Consider the following 20,585-nt stretch of genomic DNA (forward strand, 5'->3'; position numbering starts at 1 on the left):
AAATGTACCAGATGCCTCACAAAACTAAGTTGCTGTCCTGAAGATTGTTCAGTTTAAAATTGACATGACACAACTAATTAAAGTCTTATAAAGTCCCATTTGTGCCTAAAGTAAAACAGAAATCATTGCAGCTCTGATTCATACAGAGCATAGAAGGTCCCTTCCCATTCTAGTGTTTTAAGGCATTTTCCTCCTCCTGTAACAGAATTGTTACCAGATTTGCTTCTTGACACTAGGGGATTGGTTAATAAAAGATGGATGTACATGGTTTAGTTTATTAATACTTTTGTATAGCTTTATACTATGAAATAAAGATCAGGAGATCATTTGGGACCTTTATCATTAAATTTGTCCTCATAAAAAACATACATATTAGATTGAAATTACATATGTCCCAAACTTTTCTCCAGTAAATGTTTACAGACCAGCAGCTGATAATAGATCAGAATTATTAATCTTTACACAGAAAAGATATTGGAGATGAACTGAAAAATACACCACTACATATTACTATTGTTGCTAAAGTTTATTGTTCCAAGCTATAGTATTTATGACTTCTATGAACATTAGAATAAACAGAGGAGATCAGGCTACAAATATATTAGTTTTTGATTCTATAAAATGTTCCACTTACCCATGTAAAAAGGGAAACAGTTGATTTCTTCTCAGTTCATGTACTGAGAATTAGAATGCTGGAAATGTGAAGATGAAGAGTAATTTATTGTAATGCCACTAGAGGGCATGTACCTTTTGTGGGTCTGGCTTCACATGAGTAATTGGACACAGGGAGACCAGATTAGGCAGATTGGAAACAGAATATCTACTCTAGATAAGTTAAGGAGAATCACTCAGGGAACCATTTTTAGTAGAAAAAATAAAATGGATGAGCTAAATCATGAGTGTAACGATGAGGTAAATAATCAATTGTGCATGGACGCTGCATGTGTAAATCATGTCTGCTTGGAGTGGTGCACCTAGACCATCTACCGATTGATGAATCTGTTGTGGCTTTGGCTAAGAACCATTTGGCTTTTGGTTCACACAGAAGAGGCTCATACACTAAGCTTCAGAAATCCCATGTTTGACTAGGGTCATAGGCATCACACAAGCCTTATGGAAATTGGTCTACTACAGAATATCCAAGTCAGTCCCAAAACATATGATGCAATGTATAGTCCATGGAGCATAATATGAAAATGTATGTAAAGGATGAGGTTTGTTGTGTAACTCTGGATGTGTGGTAGGCCCATTCTCACCCACTCTGCATGAGTGTAATCAACTCAGAGTAACTTTGCTGTCTGTCAGATAAAGGAATGTGTGTGATAAGACTGGAGTTGAACTGAATTCTTGGTGGAACCAAGAGGAAGAGGTCTTGGGGGAATGTCAACACCTTTGTGCAGAGAGTGGAGTCCGGAGACATACCAGTCCCAGTAATTTTGTCTCTGTGACACACACATTTCCTAGAGTTGCACTTTCTGGTTTTCTCCCTCAGAACATTTTCTGTTCGTTTGTCTGATGAGAGTTTGAAAGTGCATGTGCAGAGAACATGACTGCCAGAGGAAAGAAGAATAAAAAGATTAGACAGAGGATCTGCTTCTGCGTTGTCTTGTATCATGTGTCATCAGTTAAGCCTGGACAAAATGGGTAAAAAGTGCTGCCATTTGGATGTGGTAGCACTTTACACTCACTTTGTGCTTCCTTTAGGGACGTGCGAATGTCAATACCAGGTGCAAGGTATGGAGAAATCAGGCCTGTGTAGCCCAAATAGAACTTCTTATCACCAGGGCTGTGTCTACATTGGCACCCCTTTCCGGAAAAGGGATGCTAATGAGACACTTCGGAATTGCAAATGCCGCGAGGGATTTAAATATCCCCTGCGGCATTTGCATGAACATGGCTGCCGCTTTTTTCCGGCTCGGGGTTTTGCCGGAGAAAAGCGCCAGTCTAGATGGGATCTTGCGGAAAATAAGCCCTTTTCCTCAAGATCCCTTATTCCTACTTGAAAGTTGAACGTAGGAACTTGAAAGTAGGAATAAGGGATCTTGCGGAAAAGGGCTTATTTTCCGCAAGATCCCGTCTAGACTGGCGCTTTTCTCCGGCAAAACCCCGAGCTGGAAAAAAGCGGCAGCCATGTTCATGCAAATGCTGCGGGGGATATTTAAATCCCTTGCGGCATGTGCAATTCCGAAGTGTCTCATTAGCGTCCCTTTTCCGGAAAGGGGTGCCAATGTAGACACAGCTCAGAAGAAGAGCAGTAGTTTCACTGAAGTCCACAGGGGACCTTGTAACACAGATCTAATTTACTTGGAAAATTTCCAGATACTTCGGTATGGTCATGACACAGCCCCTAAAATAAATTGTTGGACTGAATTAGGTTTATGTAGAAAGATTGGCCACATTTATTTGGGTGCTGAAAGTCAGACTCCTAAATTGTATTGAGGCACCTAAATGAGTGGCCTCTTGCTCAAAGGCGCTGGGTGTCCTCTAGCTTGCACTGACAATACATTTTTCCTGCTTCAGGAGAAAGTAAGGGGGACTGCAGGCTTTGGCCCCATATTAGGCCCAGATTGTTTTCCAGCACAGAATAACCTACGGAGTGAAGCAGAAGCTTCACATGGTTTAACTTGTAGTTTCTCCACAAGACTGTTCTGTGGTCAGGAGTTCAGATCCTCTGCCGATCTCAGGCAATCTACTAGAGGCCTCGGCCTTCCATGCTAAAGTCCTGTGCCTGACACTACCTCCTAGCCCCTGTCAGCTGACAGTGCCTGCCCTGCTAACCACTACCCCCTACTTTCCCAAACTAGGATTCCAAAGAAGAGAAAAGGAGCATGCTAAGAGTAATAGAGCCTACAGTTGTTTTGACTCTAAAGCAGATTCTCTGCTGGTGTGTACGTGAAACTGTGGACTCTCATCCAAGCACCCAGCCACTCATGGATCCTTGGCTTCATTGAGGACCCTTTTTGGATGGCAGAGAATACTCTGCCCTGTAGGCAGTTAACATCCCTTCCAAGGCCAGGACTCCCCTGGGATTTTGTTTCTCTCAACCACAGTAGGAGAAGGGGTGATTTTGCCCTCAACAGCAATGAAGTTTTCACAGGGAAAATAAAGAACTGTCCTTATCCGTGGTAGGAAGGTGTAACCAATTTGATGTCCTGACAGGTTTTTTTTCTCCTGAGGAAGGTATCACTCTCACACTGACTGCAGGAGCTGTGGCTTTTGTTTCAGTTTTGTGACTTGGTGTCTGCTCCAGAGATGGATCGCTGGGCCGGGCCTATTATTGATGTCCTCCTGGATTATGTGGGCAATGTGCAGCTCTGTGCCCGACTCAAAGAGCACATAGACAGCTACGAGGACTGGGCAGTCGTTAAAGAGAAAGCAGGTATGATTCTGAGTGAATTGCATTACACAGGCCAGAATTGGGACCGGGGAATCACATTGTAGGAAGACTGACCGATTGTCATAAAATGCCAGTTAGAAACCACCTCCTTTCACAGGTAGGATGCTGTATTATTGGATCCCTCTTGGAAAGATAGGGTAGCTTTTCAGTGCAATGTATACTGAACTGTACTTTGGTTCATCCTTACTAAGTCTGTAATTTTTTTGGAAGAGTTGAATGCCACAGCACCCCGGGGAGCTGGGTAAGTAATAGTGGGAAAATGAGTATAGTTAAGTAAATTGCCAAAAACTGATCAGTGAAACAGTAGATGCATCTTAAATGGACTGCACATGTCTTGATAGCTAGGCCTCTCTTTCTGCTCTAGACCATGCCCCATAAATGCATGGGCAGCCATAGGTCCCAGTGAGACTTCACTGTTCAAGAAAGAAAGAGACTCTTTTGTGTTAATCCATCTAGCTTTCATCTAGTTTATATTTGCAGCTCCACCTTTTTTGTAAGGTGTCAGCTTGCATTTGGGTCAACTCTAATGACAGCTGAGCTGGCAGATCCTCATGGCTGGCATTTTGTAATGCAGGGGATGGCCTGGTGACTTGGTTCATTGGCACAAGGGTTCCCCTAATTCCCCCTTCATATTTACAAATCTCCTTCTTTCATGGGGATTCTTTCAGTCCTCTGCAGAACTCTGGGGATACCTCTTCCATTCCACCCCCCTCCCCCACTTTGAGGCCTCATATTGTGCCTACCCATTGTTCTGGTCTAGGAGGGCTGGACGTGATTTCTGGTGGAGCCAGAGGTGTTGCCACAGAGCTATTTGAAGTATTTCCTCTCTTCCTTCTCACATTGTGTCTCTGCTTCTGCCAGCCTGAGAACAAGGGGCGTAGTAGCTCTGAGCCCCATGTGGCAGTGTGCTGTGCAAGCACATGGAGCCAGCTGTTCTCTCCTGACAAGTCTGAAGCTAGAACTCCGCAGGGCTGCGATGTCTGACTGACTGGAAGCAGGCTGTGGTTAGTGCGGGATATGAATTAAGGTGCTGATTCTCAGCTGCCTGTAGCATACCTAAGTAGCTGCCTCAGGTTCTGAAGAGTTGAGATGGGATGAGGGAAAAGAGAAGGAAGGAATCCCACCTCTAGCCCAGGAATCCCACCTCTACCCCACTGCTGCTCCCCTATGGTCCCACTATCTTATCTGCCCCACCCCTGCTTGCAGCACACACGGAGCTGCCATGGAATTGAGCTGCATATTGTGCAGAGGATGTAGAGTACACGCCATACATGGCTCAACCCATAGCTCATCCCCTTTCGCTGCATGGACTCTGCTTCTGGGGGGGCCATTCTTCATAGCCCCTAACAAATGTAATGGCTCAGTATGCAAGGCTCTGATCTAGCTTAATAACCTGACTGATCTGAAAGTGCCTGGCTAACATTTAGGTCCCCTCTCTTTTTCCAGAGCCCCCGAGGCCTCTCGCTCACCTTTGCCGGATCAAGGTACGAAATGTGATTGGGAGAAACCGCATTAAACTGATTGACACTTTGCCTCTGCCGGGCAGACTGATCCGATACCTACAGTATGATTATTCACAGTGACCTCATGCAAATCTGGTGATCAGCAGCTTCCTGGTGCAAGAACCCACTTCATTAGAGAGGAGAGTATTCACATGATCATGAAGAATGGACTGCATGATGGGAAAAAACCTATGTCACCTATCAGACAGTATCACCCCATAGTTAACCTATGTGCATTACATTTCTGGAAAGAGAGAGTAAAGGACACAGAGAGACACAAATGGGACAGGCTACCCTTTGATTTTTTTTTCAAAGGAAAACAAAAAGTGCTTTGTAATGTTACACATATCAGAGCTCCATTGTATGGAATCAGACAGGAAAGCCAGCACTGAAAAACTAACAGAGAATCAAAACCAAGTGACACTGAAAGATTCAAAAAGGACTGGAAGCTCTTACAGAGGTTAGAGTTCTTCAGTTCTCAAGAGTCTAATTATTTCCCCAGATATTCAGATTTTTGACAATCGCATTTGAATTCCCTGAGTGTTATTTTGATTTCTGTTGTGTTAGACGGAGCAGTTGGCAGGTTGCTAATTCTCTGGTCCCTTGACACTGTCTCTCTTACATATTTATTTGTTGCTTCTTTTGGCCTTTCTTGTGAACAGTTCACTTGATTTGCAAGCATTCGAAGCTCAAAACTTCTGAGAAGATTTTTTTCCCCTCAACAAAGACATTTTATAAATATTAGTGAAAACCTAGAAGACTTGACTCACCCTGAATTCCTGATAAAGTCAGTGGACACTTTGAGTACAATCTAAGGACTGAAGGATTTAGCTCATGATAAATACTGTTTGAAGTATATTAAATGTGCAAAAGAAGAAGACAAGGCTCTGGGGTAAGTGAATTTCTGCAATGAAGATCCAAAAGCAATTCTGAGGTCCTTTTAACAGATGTAAATCAGATCTAGCACCAGAGACATCAGTGCACAAAATTGCCACAAGAGTAGAATCAGGCCTTGAATTTTAGGTGACAGATTTAAGTGGAGCCAAGGTACTGAATGCCTGTTGCTTGCAGAAGAGTGAGATTTTTTTCAAAATGATAAAGCCTGGCTCTAAAATTTTCCAGAAAGGGTACTCAAAATTAGGCTCCTATATCCTTATTTAAGCATTTAATAAATGCCAGGTTACAGTACACTTACACTGAACATTTACTTATGCTACAAGTAATTCCACTGAGATCACTGAAGACACTTGTGGAATAAGATGCTACGTAAGGAGAATTAGAGCATCATAATTGGCCCAATGTTGCCTCAATTTCAAAACTGCTGAGCACCCAGAACCTCACCCTGACATCAGTGGAAGCTGCTAGATTACAGGCTCTTTGAAAATCAAGTCATTTATTGGAGCCCCTGTATAATGTTTAAAAAAAAGGTACTTTTTTAGACACCTGTCTTTGCAAATCTTGACCTAGAAATACACTGGCTATTCATCCTGATATTCTGAACACAATGGAGTTTTGGGCTCCAGTCTGCTTTGGATTCATACCAGAGATTATTGGCAAGTACAAGCATACATGTATTAGGTATGATTTTGTTTGTTGAGCTATGGATTCAGATAAAAATCTACGTAGGGAAAATGCTGTTACTCCCGTCAAACAGAGCTGCACTGCACAAAAGTTTCTTTTTGTAGCCTTATACACTTCAACCCAACACTATATGTGTATTGCACATGTGCGTGTCTGGTTTTGCATAGAGTTTGGAGTGAGACAGCTTCTTGCGCTTGTGGAATGAGATGTAACCAACAGTAGCAACAGCTGCTGCTAACTACACCTCTGTGTGTTTACTGTCCCCTTTCAAAATGCAATGGCAGCTGATAAACCAATACCTTTTCTATTCAGACTGAGCTGTGATCCTCTAGCAGAGCTTTGAAGAAAGTGGTTAGTGCGTGGCAAGCTCCTCAGCTAGTGAAAATAGGGACAGTTCCACCCATTGACTTTATTTACTCCTGCTGTCACTGAAGTCCCAGCCCCTCATTCTCCTCTGTAACAAAAACGAGGAGTCCCATGGCACTGTAGAGACTAACAGAGTTACTAGGGCATACGTTTTTGTGGATAACACTCCCTTCATCAGATGAATTGGAGTGGAAATTATAGAGGCAGGAGTATACATTTATAAAAGTACAGCAAAAGAAAGAAGTTACTTATCAAGTGTAGGACTTGTGTTAATGAGACTAATCAAGTCAGAGTGGATGTGTCTCATTAACGCTGATCCTATACTTGATAAGTAGCTTCTTTCTTTTGTTGTGTGTGTGTGTGTATATATATATATATATATATATATATATATATATACACACACGACCCTACCTCTATAATTTCCACTTCAATTCACCTGATGAAGTGGGTTTAACCCATGAAAGCTTATGCCCTAATAACTCTGTCAGTTTCTAAGGGTGCGTCTATACAGTACCTGAAACTCGAAATAAGATATTTTGAGCCATCCCTTACTCCCTGTACAGGGAGGTTTACAGGGATGGTGAAATAGCGCTTCCACTATATTTTGAAATAGCGGACACATTCAAAAGATGCGGGGCAGCTATTTTGAGTTACCTCTGGTTTCCCGAAATAACTTTGCTGTGTAGACATGCCATAAGAGCATGTCTGCACTAGGACATTATTTCGAAATAACTAAATAATAACTCCTAAAATAACTAATTTGAAATAAGCTTATTCCCCGAGGAAAGCAGGAGTACAGATTTCGAAATAACCAGCCTGTTATTTCAAAATAATGGGCTTGGTATGTGGATTATTTCAAAAGATATAAGATACCCCAGGACTCCTTATTTTTGCAGCTATAGACTAACATGGCTATCCCTGTGAGACTCATCTTTAAAGGTATGTCTACACTGCATTCCTCTTTCGGGAGAGGAATGCAAATGCAGAGGAACAAAATTGCAAATGAAGCGCGGATTTGTATTTCCCGTGCTTCATTTGCATAATTGCGTCCGGACGTTTTTTCAAAATACCCTATTTCGAAAAAAGAAACACTCTCTAAATGCGGTTATTTAGAAAGAAAACCCTTCTTTCAAAATTACCCTTAAACCTCATTTTATAAGAAGTAAGGGTAATTTCGAATGAAGGGTTTTCTTTCAAAATAACCGTGTCTAGACAGCATTTCTTTTTTCGAAATAGGGTATTTCGAAAAAGTGGCCGGAAGCGATTATGCAAATGAAGTGTGGGAAATTCAAATCCGCGCTTCAATTGCAATTTTGCTAACTGCATTTGCATTCCTCTCTCGAAAGAAGAATGCAGTGTAGACATACCCTAACAGTCATGCTGACCGCCTCTTCCTCACCTGATTTGGCGAATGACACGCCGCTGTCGTGATTAGAATGGAGGAAAAGGACAAAAGAGATGCCAAACAGCAGGCTGTTTTCCATTCCAAAACTAACAATGGGCCAGGTGCTGCTGGATGCTGAGCAGTTGATAAAGCAACCTCAGATTGAAAATAATTCTGAATAGGTGACAGCTCCACAGCTAGTGTAGCTGGGCACAGCACCTGTTTCTCCAGTGGAGAAATACCCAACTACACTAGCGAGCATCCAGCCTCTGGTGTTTGCCAACAGTTCTCCAGAGAGAGCTCTGGAAAGCACCCCTGTTGTCTGGTGACTAAGCTCAGCAGCATGCCACTTCTGCAAAGTGTTATGTAATTCTAAGAATACAATTTTGACACCTCTTAAAGCCCCCCACGTTATCAATAAGGAGCCACAATTTGGCAAGAAACAAGCATGCAATAAAGAATCAGAAAAAGACTCAAACTGGGAGCCTTCCTTGTGATCCCAGGCACGTTAGTGGTGGCCTAAAAGGAAGCTCTAGAGCTAGCTGCTCAGATACAGCCTGTCGTTTGAGTATTTAACATTAACACTCTACGTGAATAGATGTACAGCTTGTCCACACAGCCCATACTTATGCTATTGAGCACTCACTTCACTGAAAAGACTGATGTCTATAAGTGCACACCCACATGTGAAAAGCTTCCATGGTCCAGGTCAGATAGTCCTAGCAGCACTGTGTGAACTATGTAATTTTTAATATATTTTAAAAAACTACCTGTTTAGCTTGCATAGCTCACACTCATGTGGGTCAAACATTTAGGGCCTGGTTCTTGCTTATTTCCATTAGTATAACTCAGGAACAAGTCCCCTGAAATTAAACTAGTGTCACAGGCAAGATTCGGACTGAGCTGCAAATAGGTATTGACACTGGAACACAGTGCGGTGGAGCTTATTTGCCTAACTATCTATTTTATGTATAATCTGATTATCCAAGTCCACCTTGCTGGTGGAATTAATTGAAAGAATAAACTGTGTACATACAGAAGTGGTCAGATTTCATAAGCAAGCCAAAGCTGAGGAAAATCATGCAGAGGAAAACTTTACATGCGCAAAATGATCACGAGTTGCAGGGTTGTTTTATTTTGTTGAGCCTGGAAGAACTGACACGGGGTACATGTTGAGAAAAAAAAAAAAACCTCTCTCAGCCAAGATGTGTTAGTCCTTGCTTGGCTACATTCAGGCCTGATTGCTCTGTCCTATTTATATCAGTAGGATGTCCTGCCACTGAAATCAACAGACCTACCCTAGTGTAAAATTAGTGCAAGCAAGAGCAGAATCAGGTCCATACTATGCACATAAACTGAGGAGAGATTACTCCATTGAAGAATTGACCTAGCAATTGCAGTATCACTTTATCCTTCCTGCTTGAGCCTCATTGACAATCTTTACACAGTTAACTTTACATTTATTTGCACTAAAACAGGGCAGGCTACCTCTCTCACACCCAATGTCCTGTATTTGTACAAGTTCTCCTTTCATTTTTAACAGTGAATACAAATTAAATTCATTGTGAAATGAAAAAAAAAATAACTTTGGATCCAGGGCTTTGGAACCAGTTCAGTAGTCCCAATGTGTAGTAAAACAGCATAGTTTTATGCATCAGGACAGACATCTTCAGTGCTGAGGATGGTTGTCAGGTGTTCCAGGAAAACTAAATAGATTACTATACCTCTTTATGGAAACGTGCAATTCACTTTATGTTCTTGTGCACTTTTTTGTACAAAAGCTTTTTCAACTATATTAATTTTTTTGCCATTATTTATAAAATCTAGTGTGGGTTTTGACATTTTAGATTTGTATTATGTTTTAACAAATGATGGCTTTCAGGTATTATGGTTTTCAGCTTCTAACCAAAGTGCAAGTGAACTAACATTCTAAAATGTTACCTGCTGATCTGAAGACCTAGATAGAGAGGTGTCTGGGGAAAGTTGGAACCAATCCAAACAAATAATACTATAAAGGCAACTAGGATTGCTAAGGGAGAGGTTGTATAATTGCTAGGTTCCTGGATGGCTTGAGAAGAAGTTACTTCATCTACATGTAATGATGCCATTTGCATTCGGGAGGCACAATGATTGCACTTCTTAGAATACACCAGAACTCCATGAAGGGTCCCAGCTGTGGAACTAGAAGTGCTCAGTGCATGGCTTAGGGTGGGTGTCAGACCATGGGATTGGGAGGTGTGTGGGAGCTGGGATGTGGGAGGGAGAACTCAGGGCAGAAGATGGGGGTGCAGGAGGCTGGCTGTTCACACCACACACACTCACACAGTTTCCAGGTGACAGAAATGTTTCATTTCGACATTTTGTTCAATTCTGACTTTATCAAAGTTATCATATTATAGTGTTACACCTGATCCTACAAAATAAAAAATTCTAAATGAAAAGTCACTTCAAAATAAAACAGAAGTGGTTGGACATTGTCAGAACTCTCCCTTCCCCTCCGCACTGTCCTCTGAAATGACATTTTGATAGAACTGTACATTCTGAACTGGTTCCAGAGAGATGGGTGCTGATCCCAGTCACCCTGCCTGGTGGCAGCCTGGCCCACCTCCAGTGAAGCTACTGTGTGTTCACACCACGCCATGAAGGGTGGCTACATTCAGCTTCTGGCCCATTGGTCTCAGTTTGATTACAAGCATGAGTTAGCATCCCTCATGTGAGAAAGAGCTGCAGGAACTCCTTGTCTATGGCAGTGCAGCTTGCCTCTCTTGAGTTAATTTCTCCTCCTACAAGTGAGTTTTGCATAACACTTCAATGGATGCAGGATCAGGGATACTGCCTCACCATAGCATCTTTTCAGAAGTCAAGGAGGAGGTATTGAAGTACAGTAGAGGAGCCACACCCACGCTTCCATGCTTGTCCCGAAGGCCCTGTAGAGCTGATTCTTTTGGATCATGTGCTGTCATTTACATCTATGAAAAAATGCTACCAAATAAGACAATTGTGAAACGAGGTGTACCGGTAGTTCGGAATAGGCACCCTAGTCCGAACTACCTAGTTCGAGCCCCGTGTAGCCGCACTGCACGGGGTTCGAAGCAGCGGGGATTTAAAAATGGCGGCTCCCCGCTTATGCTAATGAAGCCCGGGAAATTCAAATCCCGGGCTTCATTAGCAAGTGTGGTATGCATACATTACCCTCCTAGTTCGAACTAGGAGGGTAGTGTAGACATACCCCCAGAGTGTTCCAACCCTGAGGCAGAGTAAAGAATTGTCCCTGGAAATCTCATTGCCTTGATCAACTGAGGCTTGGTCTACATCTACAACATAGGTTGACCTACCTATGTCACTAAGGGGTGTGAAAAGTTACAGCCCCCTGCCGTGATGCATAGCTCAGTCCACCTAAGCCCTGGTGTGATAGGTCAATGGAAGACTTCTTCTGTCAGTCTGGCGGCTGCTGCCTGTTGGGAGGGGATTTATGACAGCCATGGGAGAAGCCCTTCCCTCACTGTAATAAAGTGTCTGCACTATAATGCAGATGGGTCACTGTAGCATTTCTGCTGCACACATGCCCGGAGGCTTTAGTGCCAATTTGTTCTCTGTTCAATCCTTGCTCTTATATCGTGGATTTTGCACTTTCCATGTTCAAACCCTAAACCATTCCCAGTCTATCCTCTCAGCTGTCACAGGGAAGGTCTGCTCTCTTTCAGTTTTAAACTGGCTAATATCATAACCTTTAGTGGAGCTACTTCTGATTGACACCACTGTGAATGACTGGCACATCAAGCCTTACATTCTGAGTGACAACCCCTTACAAAATGAACCTGAGGCTACTCCGTGGGAGGAAAACAAGCTTGCAATCTGAACATATTGGAGATGTGGAAACAAATAAAATTACCTGTTTATTTTCTTTAACTCTCTTGATATTTACATGAGAGAAGAGCTGAAATCAATTTACAAACTTATCTTCTGCATTAAATACTCTTCTATCAGTATCTTGCATGCAAAAGGAAGTGACCTGAAAATCGTAAGTGATTTCTTTAGCATGACTTTAAAGTACAAGAGATGTTACCACTTTAATCATGTCATTGCTGTGCTGGGGCAGCACATTCCCATAAAGACATTCCTTTAGGGAAGAGGTCCCAGGTGTTTCCAGTGCAGATTCCAAATGGTTTTTAGCATCACACATCCTGGGACAAACAATCATATTAAATACAGAAGGCCCATTTCTGCTGTTACTTAACTGCACTGGCTTCAATAAGGCTGATTCCTGATTTACACCAGTGCAGTGAGACTGACACACAAATGTACTCATAGTCATTATTTAAGTCAGCCAGCCTGTGCCGTTCCAATCAAAAGAGCAGCATGTAAGAGCTGCCCATCTACATACAGACGGAAATGAGAGCACATTCTTTCCATAAGAATTGCTCCACCATGTGACAGTGGGCCACTATCTGCAGTTTCAAATGAGAGTGAAATGTAAGCGCTACCGTATACAGCACAAAATTCCCTCCCTTCCCCTCCTTCAAGTTAAATGTAGCCAAAGACATTGAAAATAGGAGGTGGTACTGCTGGTTTAGTGGGGATGGGTTTCAAAACCACTGGTCTGTATAGTTTCTGCCCCATGCTGCCTGCCTCCTTGCAGAAGTGTTGGATCTCCCCTGCTGGTGCTGTGCTTTTCCTCCACAGCCCCAGGCCTGGGAAGGGCGACTGAGGTAGGGCTCCATGGGTTTGGTAAACAGGTTGTCCATGGTACTGAAATGGACAGCAGCTCCAGGCGTTCATCCGGCCAGATAAGGAGGTCCCAGGCACTTTGATAGGCTCCTTCTCCCCTCTGGGTTGGGCAGGCAGCGGGGGGGTCCCTGGTTCTGTGGTATCAGGACCTTTTTTGCTTTTCTTGCCCTTGTAAGGAGGAAGGTCCCTAGAATTTGGGAGCCCATCCAATCCAGCAGGAAAGCTCCCAACAAGCAGACTCTGAGTTGGTCTAGGCTCTTCCCAGAAGGAAGCAGGCAGCTGTCTTTTCCTCATGGGCACCTGGTCTGGCCTTATAGATTCTGGGCTTTGCTCCTGCAAAACCTGTTCCCCACTGAAGTTCTCCTCCACCTCTGATAGCCCCAGGGCCTTTTCACTGGAAACTCTGCAGTGATTTGGATCCAAGCCGTCTGGGTTTGAGCTGCGATTTCTATCATCTGTCCCCCTTTTCGAGCTGGATTCTATGGATTTGCTAGTGGGGCATCTTGGGATCCTGGAATATTTTTGAGAAAAACGCTTGAGCTGCTTCTGCAAGTATTTCCTGTGATCAACTGAGCGGCGGCAGGGAGCAGACTTGTCCAGAGCGGCTTTGATGTCACTAGAGGCCAGGTTCACAAAATTCAGTAACGTTTTCACTTCGCTGTCTGATGCCATTTCAAAGAGTGATGTCCCTGGAGATTTCCATTAAAAATATATAATCCCACTCCTCAAACTTGGGCAAACCTGTAAAAGCAGGAGGGATATAATCAGGACTTCAAGCCCCTGCAGCAGGGGAGAAAAATCGAAAGCATCGTGGAGATGGGAAAAACACAACCAAATCAAACTTCTCAGCTGATTGAGCCAGGTGTCAGCTTGTCATGCCAGAGAAATTTGAAACATCTGCAGCACATCCACATCCCTGCAATCACAGCACTGCCGCACACACATGTACACACACACACATCAGCTTGTTACTGCTGAGAACCAAATGGCTAATCTTGATAGACAAGTAATGTTCAAAGTGTGAGCAGAACGCTCAGCAGCACCATAACCAACACACACACACACACATACACACACACACAGCAGATTGTCTCTCTAATATTGACTGTTACTGTATTACTGCTGAGAAGAACCCAGTTCCCTGGCTAATCTTGTTATACAGGTTAGACACTACCAACCTTCAGAGAAGCAACCGGAGCCTCTGAGTGTTTAGAAGCAGTTTAGCAGCACTTGAGCAAGCTGAATGAATATCAACTCCTTCTAGTTAGGGGGCTTTCTCAGACCAATCAGAAGCCACTTTGCCAAATACAAAGCATCCCAATCAGGCATTAGGCTCCCCGTTCTCACATTCTTTGCCATCACAAATTGTCGCCATGGGGACAGCCACAGAAAGACAGCTCATAAATACCATCATTTCCCTGTGATTTCTGCCATTCTCCACTCTTTCTTCCACCCTGTCTTTCCTCCGCCACCCCTGTAAGGACCTTCCCTTTGCTCACCTCCCCCCTCCCACACCGCGACAACACAATCTGACATGTTATGCCGATGATGAGTATAGAAAGTTTAGACACTCTTTTTCTATAAACTACCCCAAAGCTGTCTGGAGGTTGGCAGTAACCATGCTTCAATGACACAGGACAATACTAGTTTGGGAGACCAGGCTAGCCTGCTTTTAACTGTTCTCGATCAGGGCTTTTTTTTTTTTTTTTTTTTTTAAGGGAGGATGATGTCAGAAAAAAAGGTAGGAAAGGAACAAATCTCTAAAGAGATGTGCAGATATCCATGGAAAGGGAGCTTGAGCGCTCAAGAATCTTGTCTTTATGTTTGCCCCCTCAATTGAGCCACACAAAAGCTGAATTACCCATTCAAACTGCCCGGACAAAAGGATGGAGTTGGATAGTACTCTTGCATCTGTAGTCAAACAGTTAGAGACTTAAATCGAGTCGTCATGATGGAGAAAGAGTTAGACAAAGCCCATAGAATTGCCATCAGCAAACATTTTCCTGTGTCATATTAGTGGGTCTCCATGACTCCCCCTGTCCCGGAGACAATAGCACAAGTTTGCACACTCGACTACTGTCACCCTGCCAACGCTGGCAAGGAGCAGAAACAGGACAATCCTTTAAGGGGAAAGCATGCCCACTGCAGGGAAGGGAAGAAGAGAGGGAAGAAAAGCGTGTGAAATGCTAATTGAGCTGCTTCCTTTACTGATCCAGAGTTATGCGAGTCCTTCTCCCCTTGCAGGGCTGTCCCAAGGGGTGGCAATAACTTAATAGCACAGTAAACCCCGGAGTCCCATGATGCACGTTATCCCCTTGGAGATCTGTGAGAATAGAAGAGCAGAAAAGCCTGCCCCTGATGAATTTCAGAAATGCCAGCCATTCAGAACTCAAGGCAGCTCGCACTCCAGTCCAAACTGCCATTGCCTCAAACTTGAGCAGACATTAGCTGAATGGCAGTGCTCAGTTGGAAGACTAGTAAAGATTGCAATGCCTTTTGGATGGAAATGCAACAGGAGGGCTCAACATTATGAGGAGGAGGAGGAGGAGGTGGAGGAAGAGGAGGAGGAGAAAGGCACATATATAATCTCTAGATCCAAACACATGCACGTTTTGGAAGTGGGTGTCTGAAATCCAAACCCTCACCCAATTTTGGCAAATAAAAAACATTTTTAGGGGCCATTTGCAAAGGCCTAAACTTTAAAATCCAGCCAACATCCATATTTTACAGCCTGTGCCCATTTCTATTAATTTTGTGTTCTTTCCAGGAAAGAAGAATGCTTGCTTGAGTGTTTCACTCGGCATCAGATCTTGAAGACCTTATTCCCTTTCCTTTCCCCTCATCCTTTCCCCAGCCACTTATGGTGTCCACAGGAGTTCTGCACATGTAAGAATGATGTACAAATTCAGGGCCAGATCCTCAGCTGGTGTAAATCAGCATGACTCCAATGACTGCACTAAATACATTGTTTTCCTCCTGGTTTAACACAGTGTGAGATCAAAATCAGGCCTTTAGGCTCTTTCCTAAAGACTGGGTTTACTGGCTGGGCCAGATCTCTGGTGTGTGACAGCCCCTTTGTAATGGTCTCATTGGCACAAAGTCTCTCTGAACCTGGTAGCTCCAGCCAGTAGAGAATTCCCCCATGGAGGCAGGAATTCTAGGCACCCCTGCTTCTGATGGAGGAGGTGAGGCCAGTAATAAGAGGCATGGCTGGAATACTCCTGTTCTCTGGTAACCATGAATTGCCAAAATGGCTCCTGGCAGCTGTTGGTTACATCACTGCAGTGGCTACTCCAAACTATACTAAGTCTGGGCTGGAACAGATCCAGCCCCAGCATTGGTGACCTGCAATGGGTTCCATTGCACTAGCCTCCCAAAGGCACCCAAGCATCTGTCCCTCTGTGTCCCGCTAACTGGGGCAGAAGAGAGATAACATTCTTGAAGAAACAATACCAAATTTCAGCAGACAAGAAGCTGACATCTGCTGATGCACAGGACTATTTAAGCACAGCAGCATCCAGATGGGGCTGTAACTGCACTAAGATTCTTTGCATGCCCTTCCTTACCATTCCAGCTACAGGTGCAGTTCCACCAATGGGCGCTCTGGTGTGGACAACGGTGCTTCTGGAGCATTTCCAAGCAACTCTCCTGAGACCCTAGACCTGTGTTATTCCATGCTTGCAATCTCTCTGCACTCTTGTTTCAATTCTTCTCCCCACAAACACACACAGACCTGCTTAGGGATGACAAGCAGTCGGCTCTTGATATATTAATCAGAGACGAGTCTTTCAGTCAGGTCACAGTGATCATTTTGTTTGCCCTGTCCAGGACTAATTTTTTTTATGTTGCACAGTCAAGATGAATGGTGGTTTTGTTCAACGAGTGTAAACCGGTGTCTTTCCAAGGGCTCATCTCTTTGCTAATTTCCAGGTAACAAAATTACATCTTGTGTATATTTAACATATGAACCAGGCTGAATAAACTGTGTAAACCTTTGAGTAATGTAATCCCCTCCTAAAGAGCTTAATGGCTGCCCCCGATTTCGGGAAGAGAGTGTAACAAACAGATGGGAGAAGGATTTGGACTGCTCTGGGCTGTCACAGAATGTTAATGAGCTCTATCTGCACAGACTTAGGAAACTCATGTAACATACCGTTACTTTACAAAAAAGCCTCCTGCAGTGTGCATAACAGAGCCATGCCACCCTCACCTGAGCAGAGTGTGAGCCCCCTCAAGTCTCCTCTGCAAAATGATTGCTGGGGTTAAGTGCATCAGGTTCAGCCTGACGTCATTCAATGGATGTGAAGGCAGTTACATCAGGGTGGAGTTGGCTTATTCATTGTTTGAGCTAGACAGTGAGTGCTCTGACAAGGAGAGGTGGAAACCTGGGAGGTGCAAACCTGGGAGATTTATGGCTCAGAGACATTCCTATAATTATCAGTTCCTTCCTCACTTCCTCCTAAGTTACTGCTTCCCTCAACTTTCCCTCAACCTCTGGCCAGCAAGTGGGGTAAGTGGGTGGAGCTAAGGTTATGCATTCCCTGCCTGTTTCCCACCTATTGGCTCCAGTGAGGTGCCTAGCCCTACTTATTCCCACAGGTCTGGACTCAAGGGCCAGTTACTCTCTGTTAACCCCTTCCTAGGCTTTTACACCTGGTAAGGGTGATTCTTATTGGGTAACTGGTTAACCCTTTACAACCTAGCCCAGATACTGTGCTGTCCCAGGTCCTGTCCCAGGTAGCGTGGCTGGAAGAGGCTCTGTCTTGCTTGGCCCCTTCACTTCTGGCTCTGGCCCTGCCCCTTTCTCCTCCCACCTGGGCCAGCTGCAGGAGGGGGCAGTTGACCCCTTGTGATCCTCCAACAGGGCATCTCTGGACCCTCTCAAGAAACAATCTGCAGAGCACTCTCCAGGCAAATTTTCATGGAGATTGCTAGGGAGGATACCCGGGACATCCCAATCCCCTCTGCCTAGTTACACAGAGTAATGAGCAGCAGATACAAATGGTGTCAGTGTTGGTTAGTACAATCCTCTGCTACCCTGATTAAAAAAGCAGAGCTCTACTGCATGTCTCCCTGCAGTATCAAAGCACAATGAGTACTTACCAGAGCTCCCGTCTCCTGCATCAGACACCTGAGCCAGAGTGCTAGGACTGGCTACACCCCTTGGTTGTTAAGAAAAGGTTCTTCATGCCACTGGATGGCCCTGTTGCCTTTCTCTCATCATCCTCCAACTCCTTCCTTATCTACCACAACATCCTCGGACTTCAGCTGCTCCCCCATATTCCTCACATATTCCCGGGCTTTCCCAATATCCCATGCACTCCACCAGGAGGAACATGTATCACAATGATAGCTGGACATATGCCAACTGTGAGAGCCTCATTTGAAAATGTGTCCTTCATTTTCATGTCCCTGGCAGAACACAGTAATGTTGTATTGCTGTTGAATAAAAATGCACTTGAGAAATATTTGTTTGTGCCCTTTATTCATTGGTTGCTGCTGGTGAATTTCATACGTAGTGACAATCAATGCACTTGGATTATAAAATTAATGCACATATAGGAATCATTACAAGGTTCATACTACGGTGCAAGATAATAGCACCTGACTGAATGCATTACAGACAGATATATTACGGGCATTCATTGTCAAAAAGCTCCTTCAGAGCCTCCCTGATTCAAACAGTCCCCCACCCCACACACACTTTATTGAGGATCTCTAATGGCCCTGGCATCTAGCTGCTCAAATTTGAAGCCATCCAATTCACCTCATTGCTCCATCTCATGGAAGCTTTTCCCCTTTAGCTTCACAAAAGTTATGCAGTACACAACAGCCTGCTATGACCATGGGATTATGTTCTTCACTGAGGTCTAACCTGCCAAAGAGGCAGGACCATTGGCCCTTTTATTGTCCGAAGGCGCATACAGTGGTCATTTTGTACCTGCTGAGCCTGTTGTTGAAGCGCCCCAATTTCAAATTGACTCATGACTGATCAGTAGCCATCTGGAGTTGCTAGTGTCCACACTGCAATCTCCATTCCTCCACTAGCAGAGCAGATTACATTCTGGTGTTTCTGCACTGGAGGGCTGGTGTGGGTGCAGCACACAGCTGCAAGAAGATGGCCTTGCACAGCCAAAAGTTCTGCAGCCACTGCCTATCATCCCAGCTCTGAATTACGATGTAATCCAGCCACTCAGGACTTGTTTCTGATGCCCAGAACCAATGGTCTGCAGTGTGTAGCTTCTCCAGGAATGCCTGCAACAATCTTGAATTGTTTCTTTCCATGGCACACAGCAGGACAGATACCATGGAATTATTATCAGAATTGCAGCTCATGAGATACTGCAGATCAGCCACATTGTATTCATAATGCTCGTCGCTATCCTGGAGAACAGTGTAGGATCCAAGCTTTGAGACAGAGATGGTGGGCTCACAGTTCACAGGGTGAACTGGTGAAAAGAGGCACAAAATACAGTGAGAAGCCCATGGAATGCTGGGATGGCGAGCCCTCCCTTATGGGAACCTAAAGACCGGGGCTCAGATGTGGCTTCTGACTTGCCCGGATCCAGCCCCTGAGGCTCAGGGTCGCCCCCCAGCACTGGGGAGCCAGTGCTCCAGCTCCCCCCAACTCCTGCGGGGCTAGTGTGTGAAGGGAATGTGGGGAATGTTTTTCTCCTTCTCAGTTGCAGGCCACAGCAGTGAGAGTGTGTTTGTTTTGTTTTCTTTTGGGGTTTTTTGTTTGTTTGCTTCTTTGTTTGTTTTTTGCTACTCACTTGTGTGCAGCCCCCAACCAATTTTTCTGTAGGTCAGCAGCCCCTGATCCAAAAAAAGTTCCCCACCCCTGATCCAGCAACAGAAGGTGGTGAGTTGCACATTAGAATAGCTACCCACAATGCACTGCTCTCTCTCTCTCTGGATGCAAGAGCAACCACTATGGATGTGATCCACAGTCACAAGAAGCATTGGGAGGACGTGCAAAAGCAGCTTAATTACAGCAGTGGATGATCATTGACAAAACTTCATTTGACTTAACTTTGTAGTGTCGACATGGCTCATGGCCCACAGTAGCCTTTTATTTGCTTCATGGTATACGACCCTTCCTAAGATACCTAGGTTTTGAATCAAAGAACTCTTTCCACTAACACTATCTCCTGTGCAGCTACTATGCTACTGCAGAGAGTGGTTCATGGTAACAAGGCTTTGTCTGCTGCTCTGGTACCCCTGTTGCCCTGCAGCTGGACAACAATAGGTATCCTAAGGGGAATAGACTGGGGAGCAGGATTTTTATTTTTAAACCCCTTTCAAGGTCAGACTCAGGTTGAGCTGCATAGGGTTTTCTCTAAGAGGCCACCGGAGCCCTTTTGTTCCTCTCTGCTCTAGCCATGTTCATCCCAATGTACATGTGAAAGGAACAATTAACAATAGGGCACTTCTCTCTGAGTTTCCAACGCACTTTGAAGTGTCCACCCAGCAACGGCTTAAGAATGATACATCATTTTCCACTGTGAACGTGTCACACTAGTACAGCAACTGAAAAAATGTCTCCACATGCCTTCCCAGCATGCAGACAGGGACCAGCTGGAGAGCCACTTCATATCTGACATGTCACCCTCGACAGCTCTCT

The 20,585-nt window shown here is 44.3% G+C and overlaps 2 protein-coding genes across 6 annotated transcripts in view; one reads left to right on the plus strand and one right to left on the minus strand.

The window, feature by feature from the left end:
• Positions 1-7,108, plus strand: part of ASB2 (ankyrin repeat and SOCS box containing 2) — a 42,793-nt gene extending 35,685 nt beyond the window's left edge. For 2 of the 5 annotated variants that reach the window (XM_075926664.1, XM_075926663.1), the window contains 2 exons: positions 3,226-3,379; positions 4,844-7,107. In XM_075926664.1, coding sequence (XP_075782779.1) covers positions 3,226-3,379; positions 4,844-4,980 — 291 coding nt within the window. In that variant the 3' untranslated portion in view covers positions 4,981-7,107. The other 3 variants (XM_075926662.1, XM_075926665.1, XM_075926667.1) reach the window with 3 other exon arrangements.
• A 5,649-nt stretch (positions 7,109-12,757) lies between these two features.
• On the minus strand, positions 12,758-13,911 carry FAM181A (family with sequence similarity 181 member A). The gene has a single exon (XM_075926668.1). The coding sequence runs from the start codon at positions 13,631-13,633 to the stop codon at positions 12,758-12,760; it is 876 nt and encodes a 291-aa protein (XP_075782783.1). The 5' UTR covers positions 13,634-13,911.
• Between the last annotated feature and the right edge of the window lie 6,674 nt (positions 13,912-20,585).

The sequence above is a fragment of the Pelodiscus sinensis genome, chromosome 4 (assembly GCF_049634645.1).
Source record: "Pelodiscus sinensis isolate JC-2024 chromosome 4, ASM4963464v1, whole genome shotgun sequence".
Taxonomy (NCBI): domain Eukaryota; kingdom Metazoa; phylum Chordata; order Testudines; family Trionychidae; genus Pelodiscus; species Pelodiscus sinensis.